The sequence below is a fragment of the Salmo trutta genome, chromosome 4, assembly GCF_901001165.1.
Source record: "Salmo trutta chromosome 4, fSalTru1.1, whole genome shotgun sequence".
Classification (NCBI taxonomy): Eukaryota; Metazoa; Chordata; class Actinopteri; order Salmoniformes; family Salmonidae; genus Salmo; species Salmo trutta.
Genome location: NC_042960.1, coordinates 13,020,789 through 13,039,636, shown reverse-complemented (window position 1 = coordinate 13,039,636; position 18,848 = coordinate 13,020,789). Strand labels below are relative to the sequence as shown.

Sequence of the window (18,848 nt, the reverse complement as noted above, 5' to 3'; positions counted from 1 at the left end):
GGTGTTATACTTTGTAATCCATGTTATAGAGAAGCTTCTCAGGAACACAGAACACTTTATTTCATGAGGATAGGAGTTTTTTCCAAGTGATTGAAAAAGGTCAATTCCTAGTCCAGGGGTTTCAATTAAGGCCTAGACAACCAGGTGTGGGGAATTCCTTACTAATTAGTGACCTTAATTAGTCAATGAATTACAAGGGAGTAGCGAAAAACCCGTCGGCACGCCGTGGAATGAGTTTGACACCTTTGCCCTATTCAATAATGGTACCAAATCACCTGTCTGGATTATTAATTTCAACACGTTTTGTCCAATATCGGGTTGTCATATTGTTATGCCATTTTCATGGCTGATGTAGAGCAGAGTTAATTAAAATAAAAGTAAAAAGTATGAGGTTAAACTTCAATATTATGCTGAGGTTGATTTAATACGCAAATGAGGCAGTACGGGATGCATAATTACAGAAACGTATAATCATTTAAGGTAGGGTGGTCATGTTATTAACAAATCTTAATTCCTTATGCAAAACTGAGAGTTTAACAATTTATGAAATTTGAATGCAACTTTTATACTACTTTATGCAAATTAGGTAAATACAGCATGTTAAGCCCCTTTATTTAAAGTAAGGTGGTCATTGTTAACATGCACTAAGTGTACAAAACATTATGAACACCTGCTCTTTCGATGACATTGTCTGTCATGGAAAGCGCATAGTGTTCATAATGTTTTGTACACAGTGCATGTTAATATGACCACCTTACTTTAAATAAATGGGCTTAACATGCTGTATTTGTTTAATCCAGGTGAAAGCTATGACCCCTTATTGATGTCACTTGTTAAATCCACTTCAATCAATGTAGATGAAGGGGAGGAGACGGGTTCAAAAATTATTTTTAAGGCTTGAGACATGGATTGTGTATGTGTGCCATTCAGAGGGTGAATGGGCAAGACAAAAGATTGAAGTGCCTTTGAATGGGGTATGGTAGTAGGTGCCAGGCGTACCAGTTTGTGTCAAGAACTGCAATGCAGCAGGGTTTTTCGCACACAGCAGTTTCCCATGTGTTTCAAGAATGGTCCACCACCCAAAGTACATCCAGCCAACTTGACACAACTGTAGGAAGCATTGGAGTCAACATGGGCCAGCATAATGCTTTCCACACCTTGTAGAGTCCATGCCCCTACGAATTGAGACTGTTCTAGGGGGGGGGGGGGGGATGTGCGCAACTCAATATTATAAAGGTGTTTTTAATGTTTTGTAGACAGTGTATATTTGTTTTATGCAGAACTGGGAGGTTGTAACAACTTCATAAAGAAATACAAGATAATTAGTGAATTGCAACGTTCCATTCACTTCAATGGGATTTTATTTACACCTTTTAAGCTAGACACACCAAACTAACTTTAAAACAGTCAAGTGGATCTCTCTCTTGTGGGCAAAGTAATAGTTAAAAAATGAACTTGGAATACTGCAGTTTGCAATACTGCCTATAACACTTGCTGTGCCATTACTGTAATATCTGCATGTGTAGCCTAATTGCCATCTTCTCAAAGACATCAGGAAGTTGAGACATCCCACTAGCAGATTGGAGTTTTTTTGTCAGGACATTAAGACCAGAAAAATAGAGCCCCCTCCCCACACATGCACACACACCAACGTGGGCATCTCGCGCTCTCATCAAATATCAGTATGTAGGTGCATTAATATGGTACACAGTGCCGCAAGGGTGACTTAAATGGTCAAGTGTACAGTAACAGTGCAAACATGACGAACAGTAGCAGCATTGGTAACAGGTTATACATATGTCCAAGAGAATAAAGAAGATAGAATACATAGTGTGCTGTATGCGTTAGTATTTAAGAATGTTTACGCTATGGGGTAAGATGCCACGCACACACACCAGGGGTAATAGGAGTACATATAATTGGGATTACATAATCCTGAACAAAAGTCAGGTTAACTATTTACCAATTAGTAAGAGTTAGTTTATATAGCACAGGTATGTTCTATCCAGTAGCCTAACTGATTTGGTCAAATTGATTAGGCCTAGAGTGCCAAATAATACGCCCAAACCTGTGCCATGCCACCTGCATACACACACTCACACAGACACAAACTTCCCCACCCACTCACACACACACACACCACAGACACAAACTTCCCCTCCCACACACACACACACCACACACACAGCCTAACACACACACACATTTCTCACTAAGTCTGAAAGCAGAAGGTTGCAATACTAGTCTAAAAACACAGCTTACTTCTAAGTTGCTATATTACTTCTTAATTGCTATATTGTAATTATTTAGCCACTATGGCCTATTCATTGCCTTACCTCCCTTATCCTACCTCATTTGCACACCCTGTATATAGACTTTTTTTTGTTGTATTATTGACTGTATGTTTGTTATTCCATGTGAAACTCTGTGTTGCACTGCTTTGCTTTATCTTGGTCAGGTCGCAGTTGTAAATGAGAACTTGTTCTCAACTAGCCTACCTGGTTAAATAAAGGTAAAATAAGGTAGGGCTACACCTGAGTTGGGTTACATTGTTATGTTTGGTCTTGATGAGTTATTATAGTGATGCGAGGATAAACTGCACCGTTTCCAGCCAATAATTAGCCTAGGCTGAGACAGAGTGAGCTTCCTGCTAGCCAGCTGCACAGCAAGATAGATGGGACACATTTTAAATTCACAGGTATTTAGCTTTTATCTATTTGTATGCCTGTAGCCACTGAATTCTAGTAGTTTACACTTCAAATAATAAAACCATCAATCACAAAATTCCCAAATTGCACAATACAGCCTCTACAGAGCAGAGACCAACAGATGCGTATCTGTATTCCCAGTCATGTGAAATCCATAGATTAGAGCCAAATTATTTTATTTCAATTTACTGATTTCCTTATATGAACTGTAAATCAGTAAAATCTTTGAAATTGTTGCGTTTTTTAAATATTTTTGTTCAGTATAGAACTCTCACATTGTCGCGTCACCTATAAATAGTAGCAGAGGTGGGAAAAAAGTACCCAATTGTCATACTTGAGTAAAAGTGAAGATACCTTAATAGAAAATGACTCATGTGAGTCACCCAGTAAAATCCTACTTGAGTAAAAGTATTTGGTTTTAAATATACTTAAAAGTATCAAAAGTAAGTGTAAATAATTTAAAATTCCTTATATTAAGCAAACCAGACGGTACTGATTTTTTAAATATTTGTAATTTTTTATTTATGGATAGCCAGGGGCATGCTGCAACCCTCAGACATCATTTACAAGCTAAGCATGTATTTAGTGAGTCTGCCAGATCAGAGGCAGTAGGGATGACCAGAGATGTTCTCTTGATAATTGTGTGAATTAGATCATTTTCCTGTCCTGCTAAGCATTCAAAATGTTACGAGTACTTTTGGGTGACAGGGGAAAATGTATGGAGTAAAACTTACATACTTTTCTTTAGGAATGTAGTGAAGTAAAAGTATAAAGTTGTAAAAAATATAAATTGTAAAAAATATAAATTGTAAAGTACAAATACCCCCAAAAACAACTTAAGTACTTTACGTCACTGAATAGTAGTCAAAAATAGCTGATATTCAAGTATGGGATGTGCTACCAAAATGAATGAATTGCGCAGAACAGCGCAATTGCGCATTAGATGAAGCATGTCAGTATGGATGAGCCTAGTATATTGGTATTTGTTATTTAGGGCATACGTTTTTACTAAACAGTACATTTTAAATAATATATAGTATGATTAGTATGCCATTTAAGTAGTAGGCAAGCCAGATTTCAGGCACTGCCAGTATCATATTCTAACCAGATTCTGATTTACTGAATTACTTATTGTCATACTCAATAAAAACAATGTGATGCATGGAACATCAATCAATCAATAAATAGTATATCAAGAAGTTATGAGAAGTGTTACCTTGCGTCCTTGCCAATTGTAAACAGTGTCAATAGTGTACAATATAGCGTTGAGCATTGACAGTACCTAACCTAACCACCTCTTTTCCCCCAATCACTCTCAGGTGAAGGACATCTCACTGTAGGCCACAGGAGCATTGTGAAGCCAGCGGAACACAATGCGTGGAGAGATGACCAACCCATAGCTATAGATGAGGTGACTGGAACCTCAACCCAGCATGTTATCGTGATAGAGGTTAGTGTCATATTGTAACATTAGAAATTACAGTACTACTTCACTCGGCTATTAAAATCAAATAACATTTTATTTGTCACATGCGCCGAATACAACGGGTGTAGACTTCACCATGAAAATAGTAACACAAGAGGAATAAAATATACTAGAATGTAGCTAAACAAAAAAAGAAACGTCCCTTTTTCAGGACCCTGTCTTCAAAGATAATTTGTAAATATCAAAATAACTTCACAGATCTTCATTGTAAAGGGTTTAAACACTGTTTCCCATGCTTGTTCAATGAACCAGAAACAATTAATGAACATGCACCTGTGGAATGGTCGTTAAGACACTAACGGCTTACAGACGGTAGGCAATTAAGGTCACAGTTATAAAAACTTAGGACACTAAAGAGGCCGTTCTACTGACTCTGAAAAACACCAAAAGAAAGATGCCCAGGGTCCCTGCTCATCTGCGTGAACGTGCCTTAGGCAAGCTGCATGGAGGCATGAGGACTGCACATGTGGCCAGGGCAATAAATTGCAATGTCTGTACTGTGAGACGCCTAAGACAGCGCTACAGGGAGACAGGATGGACAACTGATCGTCCTCGCAGTAGCAGACCACGTGTAAGGGTCAGTGCAGATAGTCCGCAAACCAATTAATTAACTATTTAGCACTCTTATGGCTATTTAGCAGACTTGTGGCTTGGGGGTAGAAGCTACAGTCCGAGAGTCGATGCTCTGGTACCGTTTACAGACTATGGCTTGGGTGGCTGGAGGCTTTGGCAATTTTTTCGGGCCTTCTTCTGGCACCGCCTGATATAGAGGTCCTGGATGGAAGGGAGCACGGCCCAAGTGATGTACTGGGCTGTCCGCACCACCCTCTGTAGCGCTTTCCGGTTGAGGGCAGTGCATTTGCCATGCCAAGTGGTGATGCAGCCAGTCAAGATGCTCTCAATGGTGCAGCTGTAGAACTTTTTGAGAATCCGAGGGCCCATGCCAAATCTTTTAAGCCTCCTGACAGGGAAGACGTGCTATGGTGCCCTCTTCACATCTGTGTGGGTGTGTATGGACCATGTTAAGCCGTTAGTGATGTGGACGCCAAGGAATTTGAAGCTCTCGACCCACTCCACTATGGCCCGTCGATGTGGTTAGGGGGGGCATGCTCTACCCTTTTTCTCCTGTAGTCCATTATCTGTTCCTTGGTTTTACTGACATTGAGGGAGATGTTGTTGTCCTAGCACCACAAAGGCCTACCACCGCCGTGTCGTCAGCAAACTTGATGATGGTGTTGGAGTCGTGAACAGGGGGTACAGGAGGGGACTAAGCACACACCTATGAGAAGCCCCGTGTTGAGGGTCAGCGTGGCAGAGGTGTTGTTGCCTACCCTCACCACATGGTACCGGCCCGTCAGGAAGGCCAGGATCCAGTTGCAGAGGAAAGTGTCCAGTTTCAGGTAGAGGTCTTCACAGATCCACCTGTACCTAAATACCCGAGCGGTTCCGGATCCAGAATTCTAAATAAAGTCACTGGTCTGGGTCGGATCTGAAATTGTTTCGGGTATGTGTAATTTTAACTGACTTGTCGGAAGGATCCGAACGCGACTGCTGCGGTAGAGAGAGAGAGAAATGTATGCATCTGCTCTTTGCTTTTCAGATCGCAGATCAGACCCAGACAGACTGGGGAAACTGGGCTGTCATCCTGCTCCTGGCTCAGTATTTACCGGTATTTCGCCAGAGCCAGAGGATGGTTTATTCCCGTGATGATGGTGAGGCATTACACTCTAGTGGTGATGATCCGTCTTGTTCTTACGCTACAGAGATGAACCCTGGCAACATATCCTTGGGTTTAGAGACACAGACTGCTCTGTCTAGAGGTTACTGGAACGGGTACAGTAGTAGTGTATACTCTGAAGGTTGCCTAGATAAGAAAGGGGAGGTTACAGTGGTAGATGATGTGAAAGTGAAGGGCGACGCTCCTCTGACATGGAATGTAGACGAGACTCACTTAGGACACTCGCAAGGAAGAGATTTCTTAGATTACAGGAAAATCTTAGAGACAAATCATATTGACGCCACCAACTCCCCTTTACACTCTTTCGGGGATCGCGACCCAGTGTCCGTATCAATGGCACCTTCCGATTCACACGGCTGTGTCCTTTTCGATCAGGTATTGAACTCAAAGGACCAAAGGGCGTGGGGAGGGGGACCAACATCAGACCATAGTCAAGAGACGGGGTTCTTCTGCATCAAAGGCTTCAGCTGCCCCCAGAAGGTAGAGATCCACCAGAGGGTCCACACAGGGGTGAAACCCTTCAGCTGTAGTCAGTGTGAGAAGAGGTTCTCCCAGTCTGGTGACCTGAAGAGGCACCAGAGGGTCCACACAGGGGAGAAACCCTTCAGCTGCCCCCAGTGTGAGAAGAGGTTCTCCCTGGCTGGCAACCTGAAAATGCACCTGAAGGTCCACAAGGGAGAAAGACCGTTCGCCTGTACACACTGTGGGAAGAGGTTCTCAGAAAGGAGCTACCTCAAGATACACCAGCAGAAAAAACATTCTACTCTATAACATAAATAATTCCACTCGATAGCTTCTGATGTTTAGATCAAACGCTGCATAAAGACACAGACACATTTTTTTAAAAAATTTTTTTTAAAGATCCACAGATGCATTTGGAATAATGAGAGTAACATATTTCAGTGTTGAATATTCCTGGGTAGAACATTGCATACAGACATTATGTGATACATAAAGCATATACACTAAGTGTATAAAACATTAGGAACACCTTCCTAATATTGAGTTGCACCCCCTTTTGCCCTCAGAACAGCCTCAATTCGTCTTTCCCATTAACCCTCAATGGCACACATACACAATCCATGTCTCAAGGCTTAAAAATCCTTCTTTGACCTGTCTCCTCCCCTTCATCTACACTGATTGATGTGGATTTAACAAGTGACTTCAATAAGTGGTCATAGCTTTCACCTGAAGTCACCTGGTCAGTCTGTCAAGGAAATAATGAGTATTCCTAATGTTTTGTACACTGTGTATAAGCCTAAAAAGACTGTTACATATTGTGTTTGTACTCTGCTAAATGAAGTTGACAAATGCCTGTTTCATTACATCTGTTAAACTACCTAATTTGCTACCCCAAGATACTTTTTAATGAAAAAATAAATGGATTTTATCAAGTTTGTGCAGAGTTTTAGTTGAGACATTTACTTTTTAGTCATTTAGCAGATGCTCTTATCCAGAGCGACTTACAATCAGTGCATTCATCTTAAGATGGCTGGGTGAGAACCACATATCAAAGTCGTAGTAAATCAGGGCTCAACATTAAGGGGGAATTGCAGCTGCTGATTTGGCCTCGTTTTTGAACTTGCTCCTCAAGAAATGCTGTCGGCCATGACAGAAGCCGTACTTGAGTTGACTTGGGGGGTGTGGTTTAATGTGGGTGTTTCTTGTGTTTGTCCTTGCCACCACCAAGACAGACCCATATGTCGGAACCTTGCCTGCAGCCCCCCCCCCCCCCCCCCCCCCCCACTCAGTCACAACAAACAAACCTCCTGCTTGTGAAGTACAATAACTACAAGCAGTTGGTAGATGTATGGTGAGATGCCGGAGGAAGCTTTAAATAGGTCAGTAGCCTACAGTGTAAAAACGACAAGAATGTAATTGCCAAATTTATGTAAATATTCTAAACTAAGTATTTTGATAACTTTCAAATATAGTAACAGGTCCATGTAGAATAAACCCCCCTTTACAATATACCAAAGAAGCAGTGTTCTGCTAATATAATAATGTGAACCTTTGACCTTTCATTGTCATTCCCAGCCGATACAGATACTCTGCCTATCTGCATTTTGTCTGGCGGTAATGTTGCTGCCTTAGCAAACATGTCAGTGGTCAAACCTTCCTGTGTTGTGTCCCGTATAAAACAGGAGTTCCCTGATCCTGGTGCAGAATACAGTTTCTCCCTCCCCATATTGACTGATACCATTTAATTCAATAATAAAAAAAGACAATGCAAGTAAAAGTTATCTAGTAACATTTTTATGCCTAGTGCCAGGTCTCTGTCCATTCAGAGATGTCAGTATCAAGCCTGTCTGTCGGTCAGGACTCCATCACATCATCTTGCAAGTCTCCATGTGCTGGCTCCATAGATGCATCTGTCAACATATACACAGTAACTGTTCTATTACCAATGGCAGTTAGGATTGGTGATATGTTGAAGTTTTAACAGGTCAGACTAAACCTACCTAATTCTGGTCTACCTATCGACAATCATTGTTGAGCAAACGAGGTGAGGCTGGAGGTGAGGTCTTTGCCAGCGTAGATCAGGTTGGTGGCACCTTAATTATCGTGATGGGCTCATGGTAACAGCTGGACTGGAATAAGTTGAATGGTATCAAATACATCAAACATTTTACATTTACATTTTAGTCATTTTAGCAGACGCTCTTATCCAGAGCGACTTACAATAGTGAATGCATACATTTCTTTTTTTTCCCCCATACTGGCCCCCCGTGGGAATCGAACCCACAACCCTGGCGTTGCAAACAACATGCTCTACCAACTGAGCCACAGGGAAGACCTCAAATGTTCCATTCGCGCCGTTCTAGCCATTATTTTTGAGTCGTCCTCCACTCAGCAGCCTCCATTGATACAAACACACACAGAGCACTGATTACATTATCAATAGTGGTTATGATTAGCATGGTGGAACCAACCTGATCGCTGAGTTCGCCTTTCTATTTCACTTCAGATATCATGATATGTGAAGTAAAATAGAATGGTAAACGCAGCGATCAGGCTGGTTCCACCAGGCTAGGTTATGATGGTGAATTGGGAGAAAAAAATTCACTCAACTGTTTTGACCATTGACCAGGTCAAATTTGACCAACCTGATTCAAGCGTCCTCCCTGTTCCATTTATAGGAATGCTCACAGCGAGGGCATGTCTGCGTGATGTTGAGGGTCCCCTTGCTGGTCTTCTCTATGTTGGCTGTTCGGCTGCAAACTGGACATTTCTCAAACAACTGCAGCAGGCAATCCTTATAAACAATTTACTTCCTCATATTATGAGGTGGGGTTGACTAGGAGGGCCTGTGACAGCGTTATACAGTAGACAGCCAGGGGGTTAATTGCATTTTGTTATAAAGAGAGAACGCTTTTGATAATGCACTTCACAACCAAAATGATCTACTACTTGTATCTGCTTGGCTGAGTAATTACCCGGTTTGATAAGCTAGTAGGTTATTTTTTTTTATACATCTTTTCACATAACACACATTTACCATTGTTGATGAAGCAGTCTGTCACCAGGGTATTAACTCGGGGTCAAGCTAATTCTAGGTTGTCACTAGTTACCACAGCCACAAAGTCAGAAACCCAGCCTATTTCTAAAATGTATCTTTATTAAAATGTGATTTTAAACCTAACCTTTACCACAATGCAAAACGTTTGCCTAACCAAAATGCAGACATTGAATATCCCTTTGAGCATGGTGACTTTATTAATTACACTTTGGATGGTGTATCAATACACCCAGTCACTACAAAGAAACAGATACCCTTCCTAACTCTGTTGCCAGAAAGGAAGGAAACCACTCAGGGATTTCACCATAAGGCCAAAGGTGACTTTAAAACAGTTAGAGTTTAATGGAAAACTGAGGATGTATCAACAACATTGTAGATACTCCACAATACTAACCTAATTGACAGAGTGAAAAGAAGGAAAATATTCCAAATCATGCATCCTGTTTGCAACAAGGCACTAAAGTAATCCTGCAAAAAAATGTGATATAGCAATTAACTTTTTGTCCGGAATACAAAGTGTTGTTTGGTGCAAAAATAATATAACACATTACAGAGTACCACTCTCCATATTTTCAAGCATAGTGGTGGCTGCTTCATGTTATGGGTATGCTTGTAATCGTTAAGGACTGGGGAGTTTTTCAGGATAAAATGGAATAGAGCTAAGCACAGGCAAAATCCTAAAGGAAAACCTGGTTCAGTCTGCTTTCCACCAGCCACTGGGAGAAGAATTCACCTTTCATCAGGGCAAGAACCTAAAACACAAGGCCAAATCTACACTGGGGTTGCTTACGAAGAAGACGACGGTGAATGTTCCTCAGTGGCCGAGTTACTGTAGTTTTAACTTAAATCTACTTGAAAATCTAAGGCAAGACCTGAAACTGTTTTTCTAGCAATGATCAACAACCAATTTGACAGAGCTTGAAGAATTTTGAAAAGAAAAATCCAGGTGTGGATAGCTCTTAGAGACTTACCCAGAAAGACTCAGGTATTCACACCCCTGAGTTAATACATGTTAGAATCACCTTTGGCAGCAATTACAGCTATGTAAATTAGATATTTCATTTTCAATAAATTTGCAAAAATGTCTACAAACATGTTTTCACTCTGTCATTATGGGGTATGATGTGAAGATGTGTGAGACAAAATCTATTTAATCCATTTTGAATTTGGGCTGTAAAACAATAAAATGTGGAATAAGTCGAGGGATATGAATACTTTCTGAAGCCACTGTATCTCTTGATCTGCTTGACATGGTTAGTGGGACGGCCAAGAGACCAGAGGTGGTGGAGTGCTTGATTTGGGGTGTAGAGGTTGAGCATAGCCTGAAGGTAGGGAGGAGCAGTTCCCCTTTCTGCTCTGTAGGCAAGTACCATGGTCTTGCAGTGGATGTGAGCTTCGACTGGAAGCCAGTAGAGTGTGCTGAGGAGCGGGGAGACATGGGAGATCTTGGGAAATTGCGGTGCTCTAGATAAGTTGCAGGGGTTTGATGGCACAAGCAGGTTGCCCAGCCAACAGAGTTGCAGTCGTGTAAACAGGGAGATGAAAACAGCCTGGATTAGGACCTGCGGGGCTTCCTGTGGTCGTACTTGTCAGAGCATGAACCTGCAGGAGTGAGCCATTGCTTTGATATTCTCTGCACTCTGAGTGGGGGACGCCGTGGAGTTGTCAACCGTGATGGAGAGGTCTTGGAGCGGGCAGACCTTCCCCGGGAGGATAAGCAGCTCCGTCTTGTCGAGGTTGAACTTGAGGTCGTGGGCTGACATCCAAGCTGAGATGTCTGCCAGGCACGCAGAGAGATCTGTGTATGTGTGGTTTTCACATGGTGTATTTAACACTTGTTTATGTTTAATAAACACAAAATGGGACTCTTCATTCTAAGACTTTCATTGAGACTCTCTTTAGTATACATCACATCTGATGTTATCCTATTCTGCATACACACAACAGTGCTTTATAACCATTATACACTTACTAAATATACCCACACACTAACAAACACCTACTGTACACCTCATAGTTTAGTCAGGTATGTCTGATGACTCATATTTACCCACATATGTATGTCCACCTTGATGGGTTTAACAACAAAGTAATTTTGTAACTACAGTATAGGACTCAAACATAGTGGGGATGGGTAAACACTCCATGTTGAAAGTGTGTTTATCTGTGTGTATGTACCTGAGGGAGTGTATGTCTGTGTAATCTGTATCACCTGTCTCTTCTAGGAGGAGGAAGGTCCAAAGGTGCTACTGGTGAAGGAGGAGGGGTGTGAGGAGGGTCTGGGGAACCCTGAGGAGACCATGGTCATGGAGGACACCCAGACTACACCTCCTCCTGAACCCAGAGAGGAACCAGCTGAGCAGCACAGGACCACACACAGTCTCACTGAGGTGAGTCCACTGTAAACTACTGTCTGAATGTTATTAGGTCAGGGCCCGTATCCACAAAGCCTCTCCGAGTAGGAGTGCTGATCTAGGATCAGTTTAACCCCTTCAGATGATAATAATAAGACCTATTTAGACACATGGGGACCTGATCCTCGATCAACACTCTTACATGAGGCACTTTGTGGATATGGCCCCAGGTCTTGATTAATTTTGTCTTAAGTGTGGGACCATGCCTTTGAATGACCAAACCATTAAGTGTCAAGTAATCAAGTTATTTGCGTAGTATCAAATCAACCAACAAGTTTGCATAGTACTCATAGCAATCCCTCATTGTCCAATCAGAAGATGCTCATATCAGATTTCTTGATCCAACATCCTCTCACTCTGTATCTCTTACAGTCAGTAGACATGGAGGATGGGAAGCCTGATCTGCTGCTGGTCAAAGAGGAGACAATAGAAGATGGACCAGAGAGCATTGACCTGCTGAGTGGACTAAAGATGGGGGAGCAAGGTAAGAGAGAAATGCATATAGCCTAGATACAGTAATAGATCTTCAATGGGAATAGTGATGCGCCTGGCTATAATAAAATGAAATCAATACAACCTATGTTTACATACAAAAACACACATTATAATGTATGTTATAAAAACATTTATGTAGAGTTATCTTCCATGTTTTTAGTCTATTTTCTAACCTCTTCCTGTAGATGGTTGGCTGGAGGCTAACAGAGGGGACTGGGCAGCCATCTTGAATTCCCAGAACCAGACGGGTGCAGTTAAGGGCCCAGGGGATATCATCACTGAGCAGGCCAGGACCAGAGGCGACATAGTGGAGGTCAGTGGATGGGACACCGTCGTCAACTCTGGGCTGGGGAACAACACTGTTAACCAGAAACAGACAGTCGAACACAAAACAAACCAGAGCGAGGCATAGATTTGGTCTGCGAGGACGGGGAGGTGTCTGTATTTGGCTGGAGAGAACAGATTTGGCTAGCGATGTTCCATCCTGCTCCTATAGTTGTGATTCAGAGAGACTGATGACTCCTCAGGTTAACCCCCCAACAGGTGCTGCCTTCAGCCTGCCTTCTATAGGATCTATCAACTGGAACATGAACCCTGCGACAGCACATTCACTCCCTGGTTAGGCTGCCAACTGTGCCAGGACAGTTTTTCACACTCGTCCAACCTGAAGAGGCAAATGGGAGTCCACACAGGAGAAACCCTTAGGCTGCCCCAGTGTGAGGAAAGGTTTTCCCCATCAGCACGACCAGCTGAAAATGCACCTGAAGGTCCACACGAGAGAGAGGCCATTCGCTTGTAGGCACTGCAGGTTTTCAGAGGAGCTACACTATACATACAAAAGTATGTGGACACACCTTCAAATTAGTGGATTAGGTTATTTCAGCCACACCCGTTATGACAGGTGTATAAAATCGAGCACACCGCCATGCAATCTCCATAGACAAACATTGCAATAGAATGGCCTTACGGAAGAGCTCAGTGACTTTCAACATGGCACCATCATAAGATGCCACCTTTCCAACAAATCAAATTGTCAAATATCTGCCCAGCTAGAGCTGCCCCGGTCAACTGTAAGTGCTCTTATTGTGATGTGGAAACTTCTAGTAGCAACAACAGATCAGCCGTGAAGTAGTGGGCCACACAAGCTCACATGTGCTGAAAGCGCGTAGCGCGTAAAATTAATCTGTCGTCAGTTGCAACACTCCCTACTGAGTTCCAAACATCCTCTGGAAGCAGCGTCAGCACAAGAACTGTTCCATTGGGAGCTTCATGAAATGGGTTTCCATGGCCAAGCAGCCGCACACAAGCCTATGACCACCATACGCAATGCCAAGTGTCTGCTGGAGTTGTAAAGCTCGCTGCCATTGGACTCTGGCGCACTGGAAACGTGTTCTCTGGAGTGATGAATCACACTTTACCATCTGGCAGTCCGACGATGAATCTGGGTTTGGCGGATGCCAGGAGAACACTACCTGCCCCAATGCATAGTGCCAACTGTAAAGTTAGGTGGAGGAGGAATAATGGTCTGGGGCTGTTTTTCATTGTTCGGGCTAGGCCCCTTACTTTCAGTGAAGGGAAATTTTAACGCTGCAGCAATGACATTCTAGACTTTTGGCAACAGTTTGGGGCCCTTTCCTGTTTCAGCAGGACAATGCACAAAGCGAGGTCCATACAGAAATGGCTTGTCAAGATCGGTATGGAAGAACTTGACTGGCCTGCACAAAGCCCTGACCTCAACCCCATCTAACACGTTTGGGATGAATTGGAACGCCGACTGGAAGCCAGGCCTAATCTCCCAACATGAGTGCCCGACCTCACTAATGCTCTTGAGGCTGAATGGAAGCAAGTCCCCGCAGCAATGTTCCAACATCTAGTGGAAAGCCTTCCCAGAAGAGTGGAGACTGTTATAGCAGCAAGGAGGGGATCAACTCCATATTAATGGCCATGATTTCGGAATGAGATGTTTGACGAGCAGGTGTCCACATACTTTTGGTCATGTAGTGTACCTCATGTATAGATTATAGTGATATGTAATCTAGGTGAATTGAGGAAATAATGAGTATGATGAGGCAGAGTAGATGATATGGTGATTGATGGTTGGTGTGATGGTGTCTGTAAAAATGATTCACTATTGAAAAGTGGCAACCCTGACCTGTTGTTTGATGCTGGTGTTTTATGAGGAAATGATAGTGCCTATGTTTACTTGACATTAAGTAGTGAAGATGTGTGCAATATAATGTTGAACCTTTTCCAAAGTATTCTAAAATTCATTTTATCAAAGCGAGGGTACCAGATTTACAGAAAAAGTCGTGTTACCATAGTGAGAAAAGTTATTATATTTGTCACATATCGTTTAGTGCAATAAAAGTACTGTACTTCAAAGTTGAATGTAAGACCATTTTGTTTAAATGAAATACAAAATTGACTCTGTGCTGACAGACTTGGTTATTTTTGTATTATTGCAGGGACTGAGTTTCCCTTATCAGTTGAACCAAAACATTATACTTAATTCTTGAATCAACGCATACAGACAGTTTTTGGCTCCATACTGTTAGGTACTTGAATCAGTGTTCGAGACAGACTTGACTGTGGTTAACATTTGATAATTATCATGTTATGTTTTTGTGTGTACAGCAAAGTTTCTTTCATAAACTTTTGATATGCTCTTCTGTACAATTTGTGTTTACAGTCTGCAGTCCATGAAGACCTGCTGATATCTGGTGTTGCTGGCAGGAGAGACTGGGCCTCTGAGGTGGCTGGTCACAAGCCCTGGCTCTTGATCAGGACCCTGAACCAGGAGCCGTCGCTCTTCCTTCCCGAGTCGGGACGGAATCGCGAGGGACCGAGACTCCAACACACAGAACACAACCAGTGGACAGGTGGACTGAACAACCTCAGTCCTGGTGGTCATCAGAGAGACAGAGGCTCCAGTCAGGGATCCAGTCCGCAGCCCAGACCCTCTTCTTCACAGTCTCAGTGCAGGGATGAAGTAGGGCCTGGGGCTGATAGAGATAGACCCTCCTGTTCCTATGATACAAACACCACAGTATCCATGATGAACAGAGCAGGTCACCCTGGGCTTCAGCCTCCACAGAGAGTGGTGGGAGACCCCCCGGGTGATAGTCTAGCAGCAAGTCTGTCTTCACCTTCAGGGTCTTGTGTAATGCCTGGTGACTGGGTTCATAGAAGTCCTGGGTCTGGACCTGGGTCTAGCCTTCCTCAGCTACCTCATAGTTACCCCACCAATACAGACAGGGTCAGGATGGGTGTTCACCACAAGAGGTATCTAGCCTATAACATAGAACACAATCCCAACAACACCCAAACAATGGCTAAAGGTCAAGCAGGGAGCTCAAAGACTAACCACCTGAGGGTGGTCACTCCTGCTTCTACCTCCTCTGGTGTCATTGGGTCACAACGTGTAAGGCCGAGCATTAGCACAGACGAAGACAAGCCATACTCCTGCCCCACGTGTGGGAAGCGCTTTGCAAAGGCGACCTATGTGAAGAAGCACCAGACCATTCACATCAAGGAGAGGCCCTTCAAGTGTAAGCTGTGTTACAAGAGCTTCTCCTTCCTGAGTTACCTTATCAGACATAGGAGTGTCCACAACAGGGAGCAATCATAGCATTGGGTCTTGAGATGTACACAGGAGATATCTGGAAACTATTATTTAGCTGAAATATTATAGTTATCATGTGAAATGTCCTTGAGTTTTGGGCGGGGATTACCAAATCCCTCAGTTGAGCATCTGGGTAAACTCACATTCTCACACGATAAGACTTGTTTGCTGTGCTGGCATAGCCAAAACACTGTCATGTTACTGAAGAGTAATACTATATTTCCCCTCTGAATTTGGTTTTGCCTATGTTCTGTTCATAATAAATATGTCCCCCTTTTATATAACACCTTTACCCCACACACACACAATCAGGTTGTACCTGTTCCTTTATGTACTAAAAATAGGTGATCAAAATACACCCTCTTTTTATAACACCTTTATAACAAGCCAGGTCTGCTGAGATGACATGCTTTCATTGAGGAAGAGGTCCAAAGACAACCCCTTACTGTGTCCCTTTCCCCTATTGCCCTCCCATGGCACTGGGTAGTAGGTAGGAGTTCTCCTTAATCAGATATTTTTCATCCTCCCCTCTATCATCTTCCATATCTGTTATGTGTATTATTGTTATGCATCTCCCATGGTTGTAGCAAACATTGCCACTCAATAATTGACTTCCCCAGCCACACAAGTCATTGCCTGACGAATCAAACTGAATTATTCCGCTGCTCTATCGTTCGCTACGTACTTCAGTCTGAGACGGCCATCATTGAAGTCGTTTGTGGTGACATCAAAGTGAGGGGTGTTTTACAAAACAAAGTCATCGGCAATTGGATCATTTCTAACCAATTGGTATCAAAGCCAATGACGAATTTTCAAAACGTAGCTTTACCCAATGTGTGTTCTGGCTCTGGCCCGACCCATCGGTTTCTGCGACCAATCAGAACGGTTAGAATGTTTGCGTTTTAGAAATCGTCAGGGAGGTACTCTGATAGCGTTTGGCCGGAGCAAGAAGTTTGAGTAGCCAGGCAAAACAAGTCACACTTGTAAGCTGTATTTATACTGCCGTATGTCACCATGTCAATGGCCTGAAGGCTTAAGGTCTTGTGATGACTGGGGTAAAATATTAAACATGAACGAATGTGCACCTGTACTTGAGATTGCAGACTGACTGGATGGCTCTACAAACTGTTTAGGAGGGTAACTAACCACATGCCCCTCATTAACCCTTTGTTAACTTGTCATTTGAAATGGGTTTGTGTGAATTGTTTTTAGAGAGACAGTAAACCTAGGCTAAAACAAGGTCAGTTGAATATTTACCTTACTGAGGTGATGTAGATGGAATAAAGTCACTCTTTTCTACTCTATTCTTACGGACACACTGTTCTTTCTGAACAAGTCTGCTCTCAGCTTGAAAGATACTGTAGTTATCATGAAGAGGATTTTATTTTATTAGGATCCCCATTAGCCGACACCAATGGCGAATGTTAGTCTTACTGTGGTCCAACACATAACGAAAAAGACATTACAGACAAAAGACAATTTACATATATTTACAAACATTAACGTGTGTGTGTGTGTGTGCGCATCTATCAGTTACACACACGTTTGTACATCCACACAACCAGTAGGTCACGTGGGGGAGAGGCGTTGTGTCGTGAGGTGTTGCTTTATTTGTTTTTTTGATAGCCAGGTTTGCTGTTCACTTGCGCTATATGATGAAATTGAATGGAGTTCCATGCAATCATGGCTCTGTATAATACTGTACATTTACTTGAATTTGTTCTGGACCTGGGGACTGTGAAAAGAACCATGGTGGCATGTCTGGTGGGGTAAGTGTGTGTGTCAGTGCTGTGTGTAATTTTACTATGCAAGCAATTTGGAATTTCCTTACACATGGTTTGTTATAAAAACAAGAAGTGACGCAGTCAGTCTTTCCTCAATTCTTAGTCAAGAGAGACTGGCATGCATAGTATAGATATTAGCCCTCTGATTACAATGAAGAGCAAAAAGTTCCGCTCTGTTCTGGGTCAGCCGCAGCTTAACTAGGTCCTTCTTTGCAGCACTTGACCATATGACTGGACAATAATCAAGATAAGATCAAACTAGAGCCTGCAGGACTTGCTTTGTGGAGTGTGGTGTCAAAAAAGGAAAGCATCTCTTTATCACAGACAGACCACTCTCCATCTTTACAACCATTGAATCTATATGTTTTGACCATGACAGTTTAAAATCGAAGGTGTACTGAACTGTGTACTGAACAACAATATAACTGCAACATGCAACAATTTCAAAGATTTTACTGAGTTACAGTTCATATAAGGATATCAGTCAATAAAACAAAGTGGATTTAACATGACTGGGAATACAGATATGCATCTGTTGGTCACAGATACCTTTAAAGAAAAGTAAGGATGTGGATCAGAAAACCAGTCAGTATCTGGTGTAACCACCATTTTCCTCATACAGCACGACATCTCTTTCACATAGAGTTGATCAGGCTGTTGATTGTGGAATGTTGTCCCATTCCTCTTTAATGGCTGTGCGAAATTGCTGGATATTGGCATGAACTGGAACACAGTCATACACGTCGATCCAGAGCATCCCAAACATGCTCAATGGGTGACATGTCTGGTGAGTATGCAGGCCATGAAAGAACTGGGAAATTTTCAGATTCCAGGAGTTGTGTACAGATCCTTGCGACATGGGGCTGTGCATTATCATGCTGAAACGTGAGGTGATGGCAGCGGATGAATGGCACGACAATGGGCCTCAGGATCTCGTTACAGTATCCCTGTGCATTCAAATTGCCATCAATAAAATGCAGTTGTGTTTGTTGTCCGTAGCTTATGCCTGCCCATAGCATAACCCCACCGCCACCAGTTCACAACGTTGACATCAGCAAACTGCTTTCCCACACAACGCCAT

At 42.7% G+C, this 18,848-nt stretch overlaps 1 protein-coding gene across 1 annotated transcript; it reads left to right on the top strand.

Moving 5' to 3' along the window:
* Nucleotides 1–12,314: 12,314 nt before the first annotated feature.
* On the top strand, nt 12,315–17,287 carry LOC115191338 (zinc finger protein 850-like). The gene is made up of 3 exons (XM_029749216.1): nt 12,315–12,350; nt 12,547–12,674; nt 15,051–17,287. Exons 1-3 carry the CDS (start codon nt 12,338–12,340, stop codon nt 15,987–15,989), a joined length of 1,080 nt encoding a protein of 359 aa, XP_029605076.1. The 5' UTR covers nt 12,315–12,337; the 3' UTR covers nt 15,990–17,287.
* The last annotated feature ends 1,561 nt before the right edge of the window (nt 17,288–18,848 follow it).